The sequence below is a fragment of the Mytilus trossulus genome, chromosome 7 (genome assembly GCF_036588685.1).
Source record: "Mytilus trossulus isolate FHL-02 chromosome 7, PNRI_Mtr1.1.1.hap1, whole genome shotgun sequence".
NCBI classification, from domain to species: domain Eukaryota; kingdom Metazoa; phylum Mollusca; class Bivalvia; order Mytilida; family Mytilidae; genus Mytilus; species Mytilus trossulus.
The window spans coordinates 60,992,495-61,015,291 of record NC_086379.1 but is presented as its reverse complement, the minus strand read 5'-3'; the positions used below and the strand labels follow the sequence as shown (position 1 = coordinate 61,015,291).

Here is a 22,797-nt window from a genome sequence, read left to right as displayed (position 1 = left end):
AGACAATGCATTGGTCAAAAGAAAGACAGACAATGCGTTGGTCAATAGAAAGAAAGACAATGCGTTGGTCAAAAGAAAGACAGACAACACATTGGTCAAAAGAAAGACAGACAACACATTGGTCAAAAGAAAGAAAGACAAAATATTGTTAAAAAAAAAAGGCAGACAACCCCCTGGTTCAAAAGAAAGACAGACATCACATTGGTCAAAATAAAGACAGACAACTCATTGGTCAAAAGAAAGACAGACAACTCATTGGTCAAAAGAAAAACAGAAAACTCATTGGTCAAAAGAAAGAAAAACAAAACATTGTTCAAAAGAAAGACAGACGACGCATTGGTCAAAAGAAAGAAAGACAAAATATTGTTAAAAAAAAAGGCAGACAACCCCCTGGTTCAAAAGAAAGACAGACCACACATTGGTCAAAAGAAAGACAGACAACTCATTGGTCAAAAGAAAGACAGACAACACATTGGTCAAAAGAAAGACAGACAACACATTGGTCAAAAGACAAGCAATAATCCACTAAAAAATAAATAGCAATCCCAACCGTCCTTTTAATGTTGTAAACCTTGTGTATAAATTTCATGTAGTTCTATTTAATTATACTAAAGATATTGTCTTCAGACAACGCTGACGATGACGACAACAACTTGATACCAATTGCAGTTGTATAAAAAGAAAGTAAACGCTGAAATAACTCGACTGCTGTATATATCATGATTTAATTTACATTTATTATGAAGGTTTCACCCCATTAAGTATCAAATAAACTTTGCATAACTAAAACATCTCGTAAATGAGTTAGGGTTCTTTTACGTGTACTTGACTACAGCAAACATAGCTGACATATTTGTCACAGTAACTTAATATTGACATATGCCCCATGGAATGTGAATTCAATCTGCCATATTGTTTATTGGTTAAGATAGCTGATAACCAGATGCTCCGCAGGGCGTAGCTTTATACGACCGCAGAGGTTGAACCCTGAACGGTTGGGGCAAGTATGGACACAACATTCAAGCTGGATTCAGCTCTAAATTTGGATTGTGATTAAATAGTTGACACAGCATAGGTTTCTGACACAGAATGAATGTGTTCAAATGAAATTAAAATTTTTGTTTTCTCTTAGAGCAATTCACTATGCTGTTGAATATTATTCCTCTCAAAAAAAATGTTTGAAGAAATTTTCTTTTTATTTATGAAATTTCAAATGAGAAAATTGAACCCAATTTTTTTAATCACATCCCCCTTTCCCTTATTCCAAAACTAATCTCAATTAAAATTTCTAATGGAGTTTACAACAATTACTACTCATTTAAATACATCATAAAATATTAAGATGTAAAAAAACTGCTTGTTATCACTGAATGGTAAAGATTATTTTAATTTATCAGTTGGTAGTAAAAAGTGAATATACATTGTATATTGTATATATAACAAAGATTTAAGTTGATTCTGGACAAAGAAAGATAACTCCAAATAAAAAAAATTCTTACAATTAGATATTTCTTGCATACTATTCTGGACAAAGAAAGATAACTCTAATTAAAAACAAAATTGCTATTACACAATATTTTGCAATAAGATATTTCTTGCCATTGCGCAATACTGTGCAATTGAAAAGACTTGCTATTGCACAAAACTTAATATAATAATTTTAGATCCTGATTTGGACCAACTTGAAAACTGGGCCCAGAATAAAAAATCTAAGTACATGTTTGGATTCAGCATATCAAAGAACCCTAAGATTTCAATTTTTGTTAAAATCAAACTAAGTTTAATTTTGGACCCTTTGGACTTTAATGTAGACCAATTTGAAAACAAGACCAAAAATGAGGAATCTACATACACAGTTAGATTTGGCATATCAAAGAACCCCATTTATTCAATTTTTGATGAAATCAAACAAAGTTTAATTTTGGACCCCGATTTGGACCAACTTGAAAACTGGGCCGATAATCAAGAATCTAAGTACATTTTTAGATTCAGCATATCAAAGAACCCAACCGATTAATTTTTTGACAAAATCAAACGAAGTTTAATTTTGGACCCTTTGGACCTTAATGTAGACCAATTTGAAAACGGGACCAAAAGTTAAAAATCTACATACACAGTTAGATTCGGCATATCAAAGAACCCCAATTATTCAATTTTGATGAAATCAAACAAAGTTTAATTTTGGACCCTTTGGGCCCCTTATTCCTAAACTGTTGGGACCAAAACTCCCAAAATCATTACCAACCTTCCTTTTATGGTCATAAACCTTGTGTTTAAATTTCATAGATTTCTATTTACTTATACTAAAGTTATGGTGCGAAAACCAAGAAAAATGCTTATTTGGGTCCCTTTTTGGCCCCTAATTCCTAAACTGTTGGGACCTAAACTCCCAAAATCAATACCAACCTTCCTTTTGTGGTCATAAACATTGTGTTTAAATTTCATTATTTTCTATTTACTTAAACTAAAGTTATTGTGCAAAAACCAAGAATAATGCTTATTTGGGCACTTTTTTGGCCCCTAATTCCTACACTATTGAAACCAAAACTCCCAAAATCAATCCCAACCTTTCTTTTGTGGTCATAAACCTTGTGTCAAAATTTCATAGATTTCTATTAACTTAAGCTAAAGTTATAGTGCGAAAACCAAGAAAATGCTTATTTGGGCCCTTTTTGGCCCCTAATTCCTAAAATGTTGGGACCAAAACTCCCAAAATCAATACCAACCTTCCTTTTGTGGTCATAAACCTTGTGATAAAATTTTATAGATTTATATTCACTTTTACTAAAGTTAGAGTGCGAAAACTAAAAGTATTCGGACGACGACGACGACAACGACGACGCAGACGACGACGCCAACGTGATAGCAATATACGACAAAATTTTTTTCAAAATTTGCGGTCGTATAAAAAAGGAGTTACAAAATATAACCTACAAATAAAGCACAACTGCAGGTAACAAAGAAATTTCAGCTCCAGGAGATTTCTTCTTAATTTATCTTTAAAATGAAAAATGAAAAACAATTTGATCTAAAATCATTACCTAAAAATGAAAAAAATGTATATATTTCACCCTTATTTATTGTTTTAGGACAGTAAAGGGTTCAGATCACATCTCAGATCACATATTTTCTGAATGAGGCTTCACCAATACAGAAGGTCTTTACATTAAAGATTGTAATTGATAACTCAGGATTCAATTTGTCTATAAAGCTTGATAAACAAGTTAAACAACACATGAGATTTTAAATTTTATTTCATTAAAAATCACAAATAATAAATGTAAATAGCCAAGTAACAATGACTGTCAGCAAACAATAATCAGAAATGTAGATTACAATGTAGATGATAAGTATTCCTGGTTACTTACATTGCTATTACCTTGAGGCTCATTTAGGGTTCTTTTACAACGTGTACTGAGAATAAGTCTGACTACATTATCTCTTAAATAAAGTTAAAATTGTTTGTGGTTCTGTCAAAAGATCTTTTGTAATGATGTCAATAATTTCTGCTTTAGGTTTACATTTTTTCAATGATATAATTGAATTTCTTTTGCCTCCTAACATACCTCATTGTCACCCATACAGTGAGCACATACAATTTTTTTTGGAATAATGGATCAGTCACTATTTGGCTGAGTAATAAGAAAGCTCGTTTAATTTGTATAGAATTGGGACGATTTCAAGCTGGGCATAATTATTGTATAGACACCTGTCTACTTCTGCATACTATATGTTGTCCTCTCGACTCGAGATGTTTTGGTTTTTTTTAGGTTGTCAGGTTGTTGTCTAAATTATATATAGTAATAGTTTTTATCCATCTTTGTACATCAATAATTAACTTTCATTTAAGGAGGATAAACATTATATATTATGAATTTTCTTAAATCTTCTAGATGAAAAATTCATTTTGAAGGTCACACTGCTTATTCTGAAGAAATATGGGTTAAATATTTCTCCATTTCATAGATTGTATACATTGCAGGCATGAAAGCTAAAATCATTCTTTTACAAAAATTAATGAACAAAAGTCCAAAAAAAGTTTTTTATATCAATTGCTTTCATTAAATATAAGAGTTCCCAAGCTTCTCTTGTGCTTTTAACAAAATAATATCAATTTAATTGATTTGTAGTCATAACCAGTTGAATTATCTCCCCTGATATGAACACATTTGAGCAGCAGTTATCTCCCCTCAAAGATGCAACTTTAAAAACAAGATAAAATGTTTATTACAAGTGTATATCCTAGCTTAAAACAAATTTGAAGTTTCGTGTAAGTTTATGCATACATAATATCTACTTACAAAACAATTAGTGATCTCCATAAATGATCATTTTAATAGTCAGTCTTCATTTTAAGTACATATGTGTTAATGCTGTCAAAATACTATATTCAATAATAATTCAATTCAGCAAAAATGCTTTATTTATCTGGACAATGTATTTGTAACATTTGTTCCATTATACATACGAAATGTTGGTATTTATCACATTTGGCTCTTAGGTAAACCAAGTAGATTGAATCTAACTTTTTTCATGTTTAGATGTAAATATTAAAACATATTTTATACTGCGAGACAAAAACAACATCGTTAACAAATTCATCCCACAATAAGTGATATTAAAATCTTAAACAAAACAAATAACATACTACAAGACAATTTCAAACATTGTAATGTATATGTTTTTGACAGTTTTGATTAAAAAAAAAAAGTTAGCATGGTAAAAAATACATTAGCGGCAATTAAATGACAGGCATTTATTTGACAATGCTACCTTCATAATCCTCTGATAAAAAGCAGTTCACACTACAAATTTTGATTTCTGTCTCCTCTATCAAAAATAATGTTTCTGTTATAGCACATAATTTTATAAAACAAATTTTCTTGACTGTATCGTCTGAAAGTATTCTTTCTTATTTTATTTATTCTTATATTTAATTGTAAGGCATCATTATTCTTGCTGTTTCACTGCTAACAGAGGAGAAATAGTATAGTCTTGTTCAGTTAACAATGAAACATATTCATTTTATCAAAATATAGTGTGTGTGTGTGTTAATGTCCTATAAGAAAAAGGTGCATTTTCATTGTTTGATCATGCTATGATAATTTGATGCTTAAAAAAAGTATGACATTGACAGAACATTTTTTCTTCAATATTATACTTCTCCTTATAACTATAAGTAGTGAGATACCTCAAGATTCAAATCCTTCCTACTTTTAAAGCTATTCATGAATATCTTTTAATTATTGAGAGCAACCTAACCCTCTAGGAACAAACTGCAATATCATCAAACTCAAAATCCATTTCAAATTTCTAACTAATTTTTAGAAAGCACTTTTACTATATATATCAAACATTTTGGTTATTGGGAACAAAATAAAAAGCTTACACAATTATTTTTAATGGCAATTATAATAAACAAAGACATTTTCAGATTGTTGTCAACATCAAACAGCTTCTGTGAGATTTCTTGGGTATGTAAGAGCTTGAGTACTTTCCCATTGTAAAGAATAATATTTTTCTTTATAAAATGATATAAAATTGAGTCTGATTTGCATGTTATAACCAGCTTCATTTAATAACAAACATTTATTTACCATCAAAGTTCATTTAACAATGAAACAAATGAATAAAACACAAAAATGTCATAAATGGTCTTATTTTACACATGTATATTGGTTACATGTTATATCTCACAAATATTAGGTCTTCTGTTTAGCTGTTAAAATAGTTAGACAAAATCAGGCTATCTGCCATTCAAAGTGATCTGTCCTTACTAAGGAAACAAAATCATATCAAATATCATCTGAATCTGAATGCCCATGTCTTGCACAGAATGGAAGCTTTTGGGTTAAATCTAAGCTATTAAACCATTCATATTTTATCCATGAAATGTGGTTGACCATTATTTTCTCGTCTTTGTGTTAAAACATCTACACCTGTATCAGTCACTAACAATGTATGTTCAAACTGTGCTGAGAGACGTCCATCTTGTGTCACAGCTGTCCAGTTATCTGGCCACATTTCATCTCTCCAGGTTCCTGGTAAATAATACAAGCATGTATAAGCAAGGTGAATACATGTACTATAATTACTGCCATTAAAACTGAACATGTTTTACTGCATTTCATCTTAAAATAACTTTGTGATTCACTGAACTAACTGAATAGTATATACATTGCGTTTGATAATTTCTTTAACAACTATTCTAGTCTTGGACCAATAGAGAGAATTTATATGTTGTACATCCATTTGTCTACTGTTGAAGATTGTATGCAAAAGTTTAAATGTCTTATGTCCTAATTGTCGTTTCTCTTATTCGGAGTAACGATAAATACCAATTTTAAAGTATTAAGAGTTCCCATCCTAAGGTTACCCCATATTTTTGCACTCTTGACAAGCACCTTAACAAACAAACATTGAGGCCAATCAACAGACAAAAACATGAAGTGAAACTTTGAAAAAAAAATTGTTACAAACTAATAAATATCCAATACTTTTGAGACAAAACCTGACTGAAACCATATAAGACTTCTTACCTTCAGATATCATAGGTTCTATCGTGAATGAATGGCCAGGTTTCATAACACCTATAGCTTTGTTCTCTGCAAGAAAAATCATATCAAATAGTTATCAATATTATAAATATAATTAGTTTACAGAATTCCATTATGAAGCAAACAAAAAGCTATAAAATCATCTCATCATAAATTATATCATCTTAAGTAATTTTTAAACAAAACAACATCTTAATGACAATTATGAAAAATTTTGAAGAGAATACTGAAGAAAAAGTTAACATGAAGAAGCAAAATCTGAGAGATAAGAAAATTTCAAACTTATAATTGTCATGCAATGCTAATTTGTTGATAAATATGACAGATTACATCATATGTCTTACTTACTTGAGTAATGAGGTACACTTGGTGCTGTGTGAAACAACCTAGTCAAATATAAAATGTAAAACCATTATCAAAATAAAACCTATACATAGTATCTAAACAAAATAAAGTAAATAAACTATTTACAGACAAATGTCTTGCCTGTATCAAATTTCATAAAATCTTTAAAATGGCAGTACTGTTACATGTAAACTATGTATAACATCAATAACTAAAGGTTCAGGGCCAAATAATCTCTGTGGAAATGAGATACAGCACTGCCAATTCATACCAAAGATCATTGATGTATCCCCTTATCATTTGCATTTTTCTTAAATTGACATATTAAATCATAAACCTTAACTTTAAACAAGACAAAAAATCCAAAATATTTTGATCATAAACAAGCTTATGTCCAAATTTCCTACAATTTTTCGAAGGTTTGATAAAATTAATTATGTTAAAAAAATCTATAACCTCAGACTGAATCTAAATGTTGAGTCCAGATATCTATGATCACCATGTCTAGTTTTTGCGCCTTTATGTTGCAGGCTCAACAAAAATGTTGCAGGCTCAACAAAAATGTTGCAGGCTCAACAAAAATGTTGAAGGCTCAACAAAAATGTTGAAGGCTCAACAAAAATGTTGCAGGCTCAACAAAAATGTTGCAGGCTCAACAAAAATGTTGCAGGCTCAACAAAAATGTTGAAGGCTCAACAAAAATGTTGCAGGCGCAACAAAAATGAGTTTATATTTTGAAAACTTGACAGATAAAATTTTCATATTGAAGTGTCCTTATACCAAATTATACTGAACATTGGAAGAAACAACAACTTACTGGTGAATTCCATGCCCACAGTAACTTCTTACTACAGAGAAACCATTAGCTTGTGCATGTTTCTGTATAATATTTCCTATATCTCTGTATCTAACTCCTGGTTTTACTGTAAATACAACACAAGAGAAATTATTTGTTGTATGTTACACATTTTCTTTAAAATGAAGATGTTAAATCAATAATGTTGAAAATTAACAAAAAACTGACTATATCACACATTTATACCCAAATTACTGTTATACATAATCTACATTATATGGAACATCTTTTAGACTTATTATAATTTAACACTTATGGTTTATGTAGCTCTATTTTTAGTTTTCTGTGTAACTATTTTTCTATAATTAAGCCTTACAAACTACTGTAAAAGTTCATTGAAAGACTAATGATTTTCTTGGTCTTTGATGTTCATCAGCACACGAAAACATATCAATTGTGGATTTTTTTTAAAGTATTTTGGTTACTTATGCATGTTCAAAAAAGTTATTGTACATAATGACTAAATATCCATCTTGTATCAATAGCTTTAATTGCATTTACCACAGTAATTTGCAACCTACTTTGTGAAACACCTAGCATGTTGTTAGCTTTATATACTAGATACACATATTTCTATTTATTGTTTTACAATTAATATTGATATACCTTCAGCAATAGCCTGTGACAGACATTCATGTGTTGTTTTGACTAGTTTTTTAGCACTATCTGAAACTTCACCAACAAAAAATGTTTCATTAAGATCTCCATGGAAACCTCCGTGAAATGTTGTAATATCCACTGAAATAAAAATCTTATCATTATTATCTTATTAATAAAAATCTTATCAATAAAAATTAATTCACAACAAAATAGAAAGCATGTTTAATTCATATGAAAAATGAAACATGCAAGAATTATTCAAAAACTCTCATATTTCAATTATATGAGAGCAATTGATCATACATGTAAAATGTTATGAATGATGACAAAACATCAAAATAATAACATGAACTAATAATATCAGACAAGACAATGTTTTAATGTAGTCTAAAAATTCATTTCATTTAAAAATATTTATTTGAAAAAACACATTGTCTTGACTTCATTATGGCCATATATTCTAAGACAAACACTTCCTTACCATTTACAATGTCCCCATTTTCTAAAGGTCTAGCATCTGGAATTCCATGGCAAATTACTTCATTAACAGACCTATAAAATGCAATTTCACAATTTACAAAATAAAAGATATACATTTAGTTTATCTATTGATTCAATATTACTCATGTGTCACTAACTTATGTGATTTTGTTGGTATATTTTAAGTAAACAAGTGTTTAAAAGTAAATACATTTTTTCCAAAGGCTGCAGAATTCAATAAAATCTCAAATTCAAGTATCCAAATGCTCAATCCATGATAAATCCAAGACCATAAATGAACCAAATGCACATGTATCTATGTAAATTGCATGCAATAAAATTAAGAAGAAAATACTGTGAATATTTGTGAGAAAAAAATAGAATTCATATCCCACATTGATCAGATAAGAATCTAACTAAAGCTATTAACAACTATAAAAGATTTCATCTACTTACGTGCAACAAGATTTAGGAAAACAGTAATAATTTAATGGTGATGGATAACATTCTCTATCTATACAGGCCTACAAATAGAAAATACAATGATAACTTATTGAATATAACACAATTGTTATATCTTCCACCACATGTATCATGAAAATAGTAAATATAATTGTTTGTCAATCTTTAAAGTGTGGTTTATTAAAGTCTTGTCATGGTTGGTTATTCATAAAATGTATGGTGCAGAAGTACAGATCTGAGTTTTGTGAGATCTTTGATTATGAGCAATACAATAGGCGGGCCATAACCCAAATCTATAAATCTATGGAGTACTGTAAGGGTCCTGTCCTGACAAATAAAAATATATACATATATGGTCAAGGGATAGGGATATACCATTTCCTTTCTCAATTTTATATGTGCCGTTTTCAAGATATTTAACCATTAATGCTATGCGTGAGAAGGGTAACCCAGGGGGAATCAATAGTACTCAGCAAGACAATATATGTCTTTTTTTAGGATAAGCCAAGATAATTTTTAGGTCAGGATGCTATTCCATACACCAACTTATGGTTATACACCTTCATTCCAAAAAGCATGATTAGGATTACATAATTTATGTTTATGCTTGTACTTTATACTTATAAAAGAAAATATTTATTTGAATGTGAAAAAAAAATCCTTAAAATGTAGACTTTTTCTCTATATACTGACATAATTTTATTCCTGTACTTACTTCATGTACTATTCTATCAATCTCCTCTGTAGTTACTCCTATATGTATAGTATCAGCTGCTATATCTATTACCTCTCTCCCAAGCTGTGAATAAAATGACAAATATATATGCTTGTTACTTTAATATCTATCTGTTTTAAAAAGTGTCTTCATATATGATATATTTTTGTCCAAGAGATTTTTAAATGCATGTCACTTTGACTTATGATAAATCATATAATTTTCCAGGTTTTTTGACAAACAGATCCAGCAAGCAATCAGTAGATACACCTGCTGACCAAACATAAAGTCATTTGGTTAAGTAGAACCTTGAGAAAGTTTGAAAAAAAATCAGATAGCCTTTCTGATAAACAGACTGAGAAAGTGAATGAAATGCCCATCAATCACAGAGTGGGTTGTACAAGTGATAATTACATCAGGTTCAGGGTTCAATTTTAGCACAAGAATTTCTTTAGATTGTTTGCTTGTTTTATATCTTATTTAACACCACATTAAACTATCTTAGCTACACTTTGTCAATTAGGATCATAATAATAGTAATTACCATTGGCATCACCTAAAATCATTTTCTTTTGTGTTTTATTTGAAGGTCAAAAAAATTACAAGCATGTTTCATTACACCTTGTTAATATTACCTTACAAGCCACTCTCAGTCCCTCCTGTTCCTCGTCAGAAAGCATTTTGATATTAGTTGACCCTCTCATTTGTCTTTCTGTTAAAGGTACACCTAAAATGTATCAATCATAATTAGAGGAAATGAATTATGTAAGTTTCTTTAGATAACAGCATTGCATTTTTATTTTGGGAATATGTTTGCAAACAAGTGAAAAAGGTCTGTTGGGTTTCCTATTTATTTTTTTCACTATTTGATCTTGTACAATATGACAATACCTTCTCCTTTTGCTTCAGAAAGTTCCACAAGCATTTTTTTACATTTATAATAATAATAACCTTCAGGATGTTCAGCATAATCTGGTCTGGGTATATGGTCAGGGACAGATCTCTTTGAACTCTGTAATGTAATAAATTATTCATATATACACAGAACGGTATAACAACTGATGGTGTAACCTAAGGAGCAGATGCTACTTATTTTTAAAACATATGTAACAAATAAGGAAAGTAAAAAAGCATAAAATTGATATATTTGCACTTTTTTTTCATGGTCTAACAGCCATGTAAAATTTAAACCATAAAGATGATCCTTATTTCACTTTCAAGCTATACTTATGTCAACATGTGTATCTCACTTTTGTTACTTTTGCCAAAGATGAGACAAAAATACTGGTGCTTCTAAAATTAAACTCAAGTTTTAAGCTACAGTAACAAGTAAGTACAAACACACCTTACATAGGTTAAAATAATATATCTACTTACCACAGGGTAACCTCGTAATAGTCCAGTATACTTGAATCCAGGCCATGGATTATAGGAATCATTATTTACATCTGTACCTTGCTCTGAAATAAATTAATAATTGAGATATTTGGCACTGTGAGATTCTGACTGGAATAATTCAATAATTTAGATATGTTTATGATGTAAATCAAACAGTCATAGTTCAATGCATAATGTCTTTTCTCTTTGAATAAGATTAAATACTTATGAATTTTCCAGGACTTTATTTGATAAACATTACATTTATATGAATGCATAGAAGTAACTATTTGTGTTGTTGAAATAAAATGAGCACTGCATGCAAAATATTCAATTCATTGGATGAGCTGTTAAAAGTACAATCTGTATCTGATATCAAAAATATAATGTAACAGACAGAACTAATGGGTTCAGACTCAAAGTTATGAAAATAGCTCAACAATAATATAGGGCTATGTCAAGGGCAGCTTAAAAATGGTTAGTTTCTAAACATGAGGTATAATGCAGAATTTTTCTTTTCAATGTTGGAGCATACAAACTTATCCATTAATAATTGATAGATTGGAGAGCAATCTTTTCAAATTTCATACTTACTTGCTTTTTTGTGCACCTGTTTGTGTTCTGTCCAAAATCCTTTAAAACATTCCTGAAATTCAAAGCTGTATGTTTTACACGGGACATTCAAATAAACATGCAAATAACCTAATCTATAACACTTTAAACAAAAGTTGTTTCCTTTTCACATATCTAGATTTATCCTGAACCAGAAAAGCTGGGAAGCTGCCTTTACAAAACATGATAAATTGAAAGTAATATATAATAATGGATTTAATCATGAACAAAAATTTAACCTATAAAAAGATAACATGTAATGAAGGTTTGTATAAATTTGCTATTCCTGCTTCCTCTTCATTGACAATGAAACTGTATGTCTGTTCTAAGGACAACTATAATGGAACTCTAATTACAGTCAATTGTGAAACTGGCAAACATCCTACTGCTATTTGAAAAGTTTAGCTGTGATTGGTTGTTTTAACTTATTGCACAAAATCCCTGACCCTACACATGTAACTTGACTACCTTACAGGGTTCGACACTAACGCTAGCCCGAGACTAGAAACTTTTGTGTCGGGCTAGTAAATGTCCGTAGCGCGGTAGCCCAAGGGGCTAGTAAATTTATTTGTCATTGAACATCAAACTGTTGTACTTTCGGCAAAGTACAGTCCAAACGCGGGTCATATCTGACAACTTCTTTTCATTTCTACCGTCATGACCGTAAACCAGTCGCTATATACTGTCAACTCGGCCTAAGATTACTCGTCCTATAAAGTAAGAATGCACCACGTTTCAAGATTTTGAAATACATATTAATTAGACTGCATATACATTTTGGTTTTATTGTATTTTATTATTAATCACATCAGATCCTGTTAAATCGCGTGCGTAGCTTATCTATTACAGTCGTCGCGTAAAAAGTTAAAATTGGAAATGTCCGAATTCGTTCTTAAAATAGAGCGTTAAAAGGTTCCCCGTTGAAATTTTCCTTTACTCCGAAGGTACACGTGGTGATGGAACTTTTCGATCTTCTCTGTCTTTATCGAATTAGCGTTTGTCATATCGTCATAATTCTTTTCGTTATGCTCGGAACTTATCATTACAGTTGCAATAGACTGAAACAAAATTAAATTTCCGGTAATAATATTAAATGTGCATGTGATTACATGTAGCTTCTTTATGAGAAACCCCCCCCCTAAAAATCAAATGCTAGCTCCCTTAACAAGAACAGGATGACCCAAATCAGTTGGAACATGAAGACTCGGCATCAGAAACCAAAAGTAAAATAGGGGACAAGTCAACTTATTTTAAATATGTAAAATAAAAATAAACAAAAAGTAAAACATTGTGTTTTTTTTAATTTGATTATTTTAGTTGATGAGTTAACACACATATTTGTTTTGATGTAAATGTAGATTGTCACTTTCTTTGTGTTGGGTCTATTGTTTTGCCGTGGAGACTGTGAGATACATGTAGTTGTCAAGCTCAGTACAACATTGTCATTAATTAATTTGATGCTGCAGGATTATTTGTAAATTGAATACCACCCTATAAACCTGGTCAAGGTTTTGAAGTATATATTTTTAATCTTGAACATTTTTTTTTAAAGTAGGTCTGAAATATACAAATGTTAACGTTTGACTAAAAATGTTAACACAATAAATATTTAAGATATATCATAAATTCATCTACAGTAAAAATGTAAGTTTTGACAAACAAATTCCTGCCGTTAGATTTCTTTAGTGTAATTATTATTTTTTTCATTTTTTTGGAAGATATAACAAGTATGAAATAGGTATTTTTTAGACTGAAACATCTTCTTAAAAGTCCTCAGAATGCAGGATTTTGCATCTAAATTTCAAAAAAATTATGGGGGGGCATGCCCCCAGACCCCCCTAGCTTGTTTGCGGGCCTATGGCCCTCGAACAGGGGTACCTGACACAGAACAGGGCTAGTTGAATTTAATTTTTACTAGCCCTGTGGGCTAGCCTACAAAAGTTATTGTCAACCCCTGACCTTAGAGGTCCAAAGGACTAGTTAATTTGGTAATTCTTACTAATGATGCTTGGTAGTTGTATAGACAGAAGAAAAGCAGCCCTAAACTGCTAAAGGGAGATATTCATGTCTATATATGTAATCATCAACCTTAAACTTACTTTTCTTAAAGATTATTCTTATGTTGTACTGTTATACCACTGTCCCGGGTTAGGGGGAGGGTTGGGATCCCACTAACATGTTTAACCCTGCCACATTATTTATGTATGTGCCTGTCCCAAGTCAGGAGCCTGTAATTCAGTGGTTGTCATTTGTTATGTGTTACATATTTGATTTTCATTAATTTTTTTACATTAATAAGGCCATTAGTTTTCTCGTTTGAATTGTTTTACATTATCTTATTGGGGCCTTTTATAGCTGACTATGCGGTATGGGCTTTGCTCATTGTTGAAGGCTGTACGGTGATCTATAGATGTAAATGTCTGTGTCATTTTAGTCTTTTGTGGATAGTTGTCTCATTGGTTATCATACCACATCTTCTTTTTATATTTTACATTAAAAATTGGAGGAAATTGCAGATTTTTACCAACAGCAAAAAATTCACCAAAAAAATATAATGTATAAAATTAAAACATTTAGCAACATTCTGCATATTTTCTACCAAATGTCATATTGATTTTATTCTAACATTTATTTACAACTTTTAAAGTTCAAAAAAAATTAACTTCATGTACTGGTTTTATACTTTGATCACACAAAGTAAGGTAAAACAAACTTGCAATTTTACTCAGTTAGTTTGATCATGGAGTATTTTTTATATAAAGCTAAATCGCATAAAGCCAAAAAAAAAATAGAATACACTGTATATCCTTTTTTTTTTTTTTTTTTTTTTATCTTTAAGGTTCATGTGGACCCTATGGCTAAAATGGCCGTATTATCACCTCAAAATTTACTCTGAGTACAGACAAATCAGCGCATCTGTAAAAAAATTCAGGCATAGCATGCCCTAGATAAATGAATTTTAAGTATGTTTTATGTTTTAGAAAAATAAAAACTTACCAGGATTTTTCCGTGCACTTTTTTTCATTCCTACAGAAGGTGCCAAAATAAACTAAGTTGGGAAACTGGTTTGAGAACTTCCCCACAGGTAAAAATTAAAGTGAGCATTTTTACTGTGCTTATCCAGTGACCTTTGGGGTATCACATTAGCAAAGACCAAAACAGTTTACCAAATTGCAGTCAGATTTCTACTCCAACTAACTGATCAACTGGTAAAATATTTTAGCAGATTGCTCAAGTGAAATGTTGTTGGTATGAAGTGAGTGCTGTAAAATAAAAAGTTATACTTACCATCCAGATGAAGTCAGTTAATACCTTTGTCAATCATTTCTAACACAAATAATATCTTACTATAGTATGAGTCACTGAATAAAATGGTATAATTTTAACATGGAAACTTCTATCATAAATAAATATTATAAATGAATAGTTCAAAACATTGTTTTGTAGGTGTATATTTTATAGCTTTGTCTTCTAAGATGAAGTTATTGTGCAATTGTGATTCGAATAACATTTTGTATACAAATTACTGATCTGCTGGCAATAAAGGGAAATAATTTACATTACAAATAATCAGCAAAATTTTGTTCTGTCTGACAAATATCAAATTTCCCCATTTAATTTGTTTGTAACATTATTTCTGTTATTATTTAACTTTTATCCTCTGTTCTAAAACGAACAATGAAACTTATTTAATGATGAGAGACGATTAACAGCTGTTTTGCAAAATGTTGAATTGTTCAAAGTATAAGGGATTGTCTACCAAGGAGCACACGATAACTTATAAGCAGTATTTTGCAAAACCATTCTAATTTGTGTTCTACATGCCCTTCAACTTCATACTAATTTTGCATTTCATTTTTTTTTATGAATCTTTTGTAGGCAAAATCATAAGCCTCATATCATTGATTAAATTTTATGTGTACATTTAAACTCAATATAAAGTATTTCCCTTTAATGACAGCAGATCAGTAATTTGTATAGAAAATGTTATTAGAATCACAATTGCACAATAACTTCATCTTAGAAGACAAAGCTATTTAATATACACCTACAAAACAATGTTTTGAACTATTCATTTATAATACTTATTTATGATATAAGTGTCCATGTCAAAATTAGACCATTTTATTCAGTGACTCATACTATAGTAAGATATTATTTGTGTTAGAAATGATTGACAAAGGTATCAACTGACTGGATGTGGATGGTAAGTATAACTTTTTAGTTTACAGCACTCACTTCATACTAACAACATTTCACTTGAGCAATCTGCTAAAATATTTTACCAGTTGATCAGTTAGTTGGAGTAGAAATCTGACTGCAATTTGGTAAACTGTTTTGGTCTTTGCAAATGTGATACCCCAAAGGTCACTGGATAAGCACTGTAATTGACATGGACATTAGATGGACAATAGATACCTGACAATAATTGGTTATTTAAACTGTGTACCTGAGTGGACCATATCAAGGTAAACTCAACTGTTTGTTAATTTTATCATCTTCTGCAGAGACGAAAAAAAGTGTACGGCAAAATCCAGTTAAGTTATGAATTTTCTAAATCATACAATGCATTTGAATTCTATTTATCTAGGGCATGCTATGCTTTAAAACTTTTCCATGTGCACAGGTTTGCCAGTACTCAGAGAAAAATTTGAGGTGAAAATACGGCCATTTTAGCCATAGGGTCCACATGAACCTTAATGCTTGACATATGGAAATTTTATATGAAATCTACTTCCTTTTCTGATAAACTCTTACATTTGACAATTAACAATGATTAAGTACAAAATAGAAAGAGAATCACAACATAAATTTCTAGCAATAATTTCCTTATAAATAAAAATTTTAAAATTAAAGATAATAGTTAAATCAAGAACAAATATTAATTAATTCAAGTACACCTTCAAGGGTGTGCTTGACTTTCATGAATCAGCACAAAGTTATTTAGATAGTACAGGTTTTTTTATGACTTTTAATAACAAATAAACACTTGCACACAATGGAAAGACTGCAGAGTAATATTGTTTGAAATGTTCTGTGAAAGTCTCTTGAATAAAGCCTGTAAAACTAAAAATGTTGATTGAGTTTTCTACTACATTTTACTAAATCATAGTTTCTGTGAATAGTATTTCCCATTATGATTTTTTAATTCAGTAACTTTTGCCTATTTGATATGAATATACTTTAAAATTTAGCAATGCACAGTGCCACTGACAGTGACATAAACCTTATTCAACTCATTTTCGCTTGTGTATGAATTAAGTAACACCAACATGACCAGAATGGGGCAAACTGACCTTTCAATTATCAAGATCTATCAAGGCTAAACTCTTTTTTCTAGACTTACATAAAAAAAACTATACCATAGATGTAATACCAAAAAGGGGGCAACATAGAATTACAAGTTGATTGCAATACAGGTATATGGAAAAGCCATACCGATACAAATAAATCTCATTAAAATATGAATGCTAAAATATTTGCACTGGATGGATCATGGTGATTTTTCTTATATGAATGTAACTTTTTCTTGTGTCAATTCAGACCTGTGAACAGAAAAATGATCCTTGTATCATTAACTTAATACAAGTAGGACATTGAAGCTTTGCTGCTTGGTCACAACCAGGAGTTTCACAGACTCGTGCTGCAATCGCTGTTTCAGCCATTTTGACAGATGCAAGCAGTTATCTCCCCTGAATAGGCTTTTTCTGCTTATTACTCCAACGAATGGCCAACCTCCACTCTGTAGTGTGTCAATAATAAAATAAATATTTTATTTTAAAGGATAAAATTAGTTAGAATACTACTTATCTCCCCTAATGCCCTCTTGAAATTAAAATGGAATACTATAACATGTGCTGCCTCGTTTTTTCATTTTTCAAATTTCATTCCAGCCCCCATCCCCTTTGAACTAAATCAGTGACTCCTGTTGAATTGGAAGTTACATCAGACAATTAATGATTAGGGATCAATCAAAGGATTCTTAGGGGGTGCTGAATGAAATTTGAAAATAGCAGGATAGGAGTTATAACTTAAGTAAAACATAGAAAATAAAAGTCAGGGTGAGCAACTTGGCCAAAAAAAAACGGCTAGATGTCGCTAGATGTCGATTTGTGTAAAAAAAAAAAAGAAGAGAAAACTGGTAAACTGCGAATAAATAGGCTGGACAGAGATTACAACTAAATAAAATGCAGGGCTCAAATGACATCCTAGCACCCCCCCCCCCCCCCCCCCCCCCCCACACACACACACATCAAATGGTAATTAAGTCCCTTATGATAATTATCATACAGGCAATTGTCTCTAACAAATATCGTATACGCATCATATTTGATTTCTATAACAGTGGCGGATCCAGAGGGGGGGTTCCGGGGGGTGCGCACCCCCCCTTTATTTTTGCCGATCAATGCATTTGTATCGGGATATATGTTTTGCACCCCCCCCCCCCTTTCGAAAATTCCTGCATCCGCCCCTGTATAACTTTTAAAGTTTTTCACAGACATGTGCCTGTGCTATTTGGCCTTGGTTGAGATAAATCGATGCCGTTTTAAGTATCCTTTCGCACTCTTACTCCCCGTGCCCTAAAACATTAAAAAAACTAAAGTATAGGAAGCCCATTTTAAAAGAAATCGACAGAAAGAGTCTTTTTTTTAAATTTTATGGCTCATCCCCGTCTTGTCCTTTCACGAGATAAAAGTGTTGTTTCTACTTCAAAAATCTCTATAATTAGGCCTATTTCATTAAATGAGTCTCTGTTTGCAATAAAAAATGTAAGTCTGGTGTTTGCCGTTTCACAATGATTTTTTTCAAAGTAGAAATCAAAATTATGGAATCGCAGGGTAATGTTTGAAAATACGGGGAATTTTTGTGTCATTTTTAGTCCAATTTCGTTAAGAAACCCATTAGTTTTAAAATGGTTGATTAAAAACGCTGCTTGCAAAATAGTAAAAATAGAATTCATTTGGGGAAAACATACGGATATAATTTAGCGAGAATGCACAGTACAGGCAGCCATGGTAACTCAGGATGAAAATGGTTTGTTGAAATGGAATTAACTTGCTTGGTTATTTTGACGCACATATTTTCTATGTTCCAATTGTAACCTGCATGACTTTCTGAACATTATTGGACTGTACAGAAAATATGTTTTCGGAAGCTTGTAAAAAATAAATTGCCACCACTGTAATCGTATTAGCGCCCAGCGTAACTTTTACACAGGACAGTGACATCAGAATAAGGAAAAAATTAACTAAGGCTTGACATTTTGGGATGTCAACACTTAATGTGCACCCGATGGGTCAAAATAAAATTGTATCATTCAGATCCCGTTACATATTTTAATTTCAAAAGCCCCTTAGTCAGCAATAAAAAAAAGGCCTCGAAATGACAAATGCAAAACAATTCAAACGGGAAAACTAACGACCAAATAATAAAAAATAAACGAAAAACAAATGCAACACAACAACAACGACAACGACAACCACGGAATTACAGGGTACTGACTATGAACAGGCACAGACATACAGAATGTGGTGGGTTAAAAATATTAGCGGGATCCCTAATCTCCCCTAACCTGGGACATTTGGTGTAAAAGTACAACAGAATAACAAACTACAAGAATCAGTTGAAAAGGCTTAACCGTGCAGGTGGATACAAATATGAATACATATAACAAAGGACAGAATGGACGTGGCCGGGTACTTGTACATTCGAACAAAAAAATCAAAGCGCTGTAAGCATTGTAGGCAGTTAACCAAAAACCAAGGCAAACATAATTATGAAAACTGTGGCAATGTTGCTTAGCTTTTTTTAAAGATTTAAAAGAACAAACATTAAACATTCATATGTAATTGTACATTTATATTCAATTAATTTATTAATCATTAAGACAAATAATTCATATTTTATCAAGGTTTTCAATAGCAACGCACATGACACCTATATTTCATATGATTTGTTATATTGTCCCATACATGAATATATATGGTTTAGGGGTGGGGATCTTGATCGTTACCAAGTTTTAATACAGAAGGGGGGGTGACCCCCAAGACCCCCCTATATTTCAATTAATTAGTTATATTGTCCCATACATGAATAAATATGGTTTAGGGTTGATGATCTGGAATGTTTCCAAGTTCTCAAACATGAGGGTGTACAGTGACCCTAGGGACCCCCTTATAAATCTTTTGATTTGTAATACTAGTATTGTCCCATACATGTTCATTGTGTCTTTTTGTGTCGGAATGTATAAGTACCCGGCCACGTCCACTTGTATTTTTTGTCTATCTGATGAGTTAAGCCTTTTTCAACTTATTTTTATAGTTCGTTCTAATGTTGTACCTATATAAATCATATGATTTGTTATATTGTCCCATATATGAATATATATGGTTTAAGGTGGGGATCTCAATCCATTTTAAAGTTCTCAAGTAGGAGGGGTGGGGTGACCCCCAGGGACTCCCCCTACATACTAGTATTTCATTTGATTTGTTATATTGTCAAAAACATGAAGTTTTATGCTTTAGGGGTAGGGATCTCAACCATAACCAAGTTCTCAAACAGGAGGGGTGGACTGACCCCCAGGGACTCCCCCATGTTTCATTTTATTATATATATTGTTCCATACATGAATAAATATGGTTAAGGGGTTGGGATCTCGACTGTTTCAAAGTTCTAAAACATGAGGGGTGGGATGACCCTAGGGACTTCCCCTATATTTCATTTGATTAGTTATTTAGTCTCATACATGAATTTATATGGTCGAGGGGTGGGGATCTCATCTGTTTCAAAGTTATTCAACAGAAGGGAGTATAGTGGCCCAATGGACTCCACCAATATATCATATGATTTACCTACATTGAGGTATCATATAATTTAGTTGCACTAGTTCTGTCTCAAGTCTGAAGCCTGTAATTCAGTGCTTGTCGTTTGTTTATGTGTTACATATTTGTTTTTGGTTATTTTTTTTCCATGAATAAGGCCGTAAGTTTTCTTGTTTGAATTGTTTTACATTGTCTTATCGGGGCCTTACATAGCTGACTGTGCGGTAAAGGCTTTGCTCATTCTTGAAGGTGGTACGATGACCTGTAGTTGTTAATGTCTGTGTCATTTTGTTCTCTTGAGGACAGTTGTCTCATTGGCAATCATACAAACATCTTCTTTTTTATATAAGAAACTTCCAGCTATTTTAACTGACCCACCAAAATTGAGAAGAAAAAAATACCTCTTGAAATTGCAGTAATATGTTTAACTTTAAAAGCATCTAACATGCATATTACCAACATTTATCACTGATAAAGGAAATTTATACTGTCACCAGGAACATATATATTGTTAGGTATACTGTTCCCAGCTGTCACATTGTATTGGATTTTGACATTAAAATTTGTCAAAAAGTATAATTTTGATTGTCTGTATAAAATATTTTCTGCTGTTTCTTTAGCATATATCTTTTGCTTTTCAATTCTAGTGTTTATATTCATTTTAAATACTATGCATAGATGTATTTTGTCACATGTCTTGATTTTTTTAAGTTGACCGCCAAACCAGCAATTTCCCTTATCCGCTTCCGGAATCGGATCCGATATTGTTAAAATTTTTTCTTCACGGCAGCCATTTTATTGTGTATACAATGTCGTTTTTGTCAATAAGATACGATTTTAGTCGTATTTAAACACAATTTGTCGGCGATTTTTGTCTAAAGCTAGCGGTTGAACAAAATGAACATCTCTGTCATGAAAAATAATGATGAAAATAAGTTGAGATCGATCTATTAGGAGACTTTGGTAAAAATGTTTGCAAAGTTATTTTTTTATTTTCTTTCAAGGTCCGTCGGGCGTAGCTAGTAACCAAGTAAAAATTCCGACTGCAAAAGTGGGAGGTCGCAAATGTCGGACAAACGCTAATTTGATCCCCTGCGTCCAAATTGAAAAGATACGAAAACTGCATCTTCTAATTCAAAATTGCCGCCAACAGCGTGAACAGTTGAACTTCTTTTAATAGACTACTGACGTAGTTGACTACGTATCGACGACAAACAATATTCCTACGACTTCTGCCATTTGGGAAATGTAAACTACTTGTCTTTAGAGATTTTCGGCGATTAAATATTTCATACATTTGTTCTTTGACATCTTAGCCAAAAACTACATAAGGATTCTTAATGTGCTCTACTTCCTATGTGCAACTTCAAACATTTTGGGAAAATCGACGATCATTTAAGGTTTTTCTGGTCATATATTTTGTAAAACAGAACTAAAAGTATGCAAAAACTGCCCAATAAGTTATAAATAACATAATATCCAGCTAGATAATAACAATGGCACATATTTCAGCATTTTTAGGGGAGAACACAAAGCACAAGACAGCTTAACTGCCTAAAAAGACACTAAGTACAGATCTGAGAGTACAAGTCGCAGTTACTGACAGCTAGTTCATAACCACTAACAACTATTAAAACAAAATCTAAGACTACATTGTCACAAACAGCAGTGAAAAACATGACCGTGTGCAATGCCACGATATAGGTCCTTTACCAAGTTTATATAATAAAAGTCAAGCTTTGAGATTAATATTTTCATATACCTACTTTTAATAAATATATACACTGAACTTTCGAGACTTCTGTTCCTTTATAGTGTTATACAGCAGGCTACACATTAACAACAACAAAACTCCTTGGTCTTTTTTTTTTATACCAACGCTTGACTGAATCACAAAAAAAAAAAATATACCTTATCCGGCGTTTTGCATTTCATTTGCGCCGATTTTTTTACAGGTAAATAACAGGTAAA

General features: G+C 31.5%; 1 protein-coding gene across 1 annotated transcript; it reads right to left on the bottom strand.

Moving 5' to 3' along the window:
- Window positions 1-5,153: 5,153 nt before the first annotated feature.
- Window positions 5,154-17,693, bottom strand: LOC134725469 (methionine aminopeptidase 1-like). The gene is made up of 13 exons (XM_063589307.1): window positions 17,551-17,693; window positions 11,987-12,038; window positions 11,393-11,475; window positions 10,967-11,027; window positions 10,651-10,742; window positions 10,016-10,099; window positions 9,295-9,362; window positions 8,840-8,910; window positions 8,365-8,496; window positions 7,720-7,825; window positions 6,906-6,943; window positions 6,540-6,605; window positions 5,154-6,041 (listed from the first exon to the last, which is right to left on the bottom strand). Exons 1-13 carry the CDS (start codon window positions 17,668-17,670, stop codon window positions 5,875-5,877), a joined length of 1,140 nt encoding a protein of 379 aa, XP_063445377.1. The 5' UTR covers window positions 17,671-17,693; the 3' UTR covers window positions 5,154-5,874.
- Window positions 17,694-22,797: the final 5,104 nt, after the last annotated feature.

Bases quoted from the DNA above. Each gene is read 5' to 3' on its own strand.
- LOC134725469 (XM_063589307.1), bottom strand. From the start codon at position 17,670: ATGGCTGAAACAGCGATTGCAGCACGAGTCTGTGAAACTCCTGGTTGT. The intron at 10,743-10,966 runs GTTATTATTATT...GATACATTTTAG, and splicing joins TTATGCTGAACATCCTGAAG to GTGTACCTTTAACAGAAAGA. The intron at 8,911-9,294 runs GTAAGTAGATGA...TGCATTTTATAG, and splicing joins TTTCCTAAATCTTGTTGCAC to GTCTGTTAATGAAGTAATTT.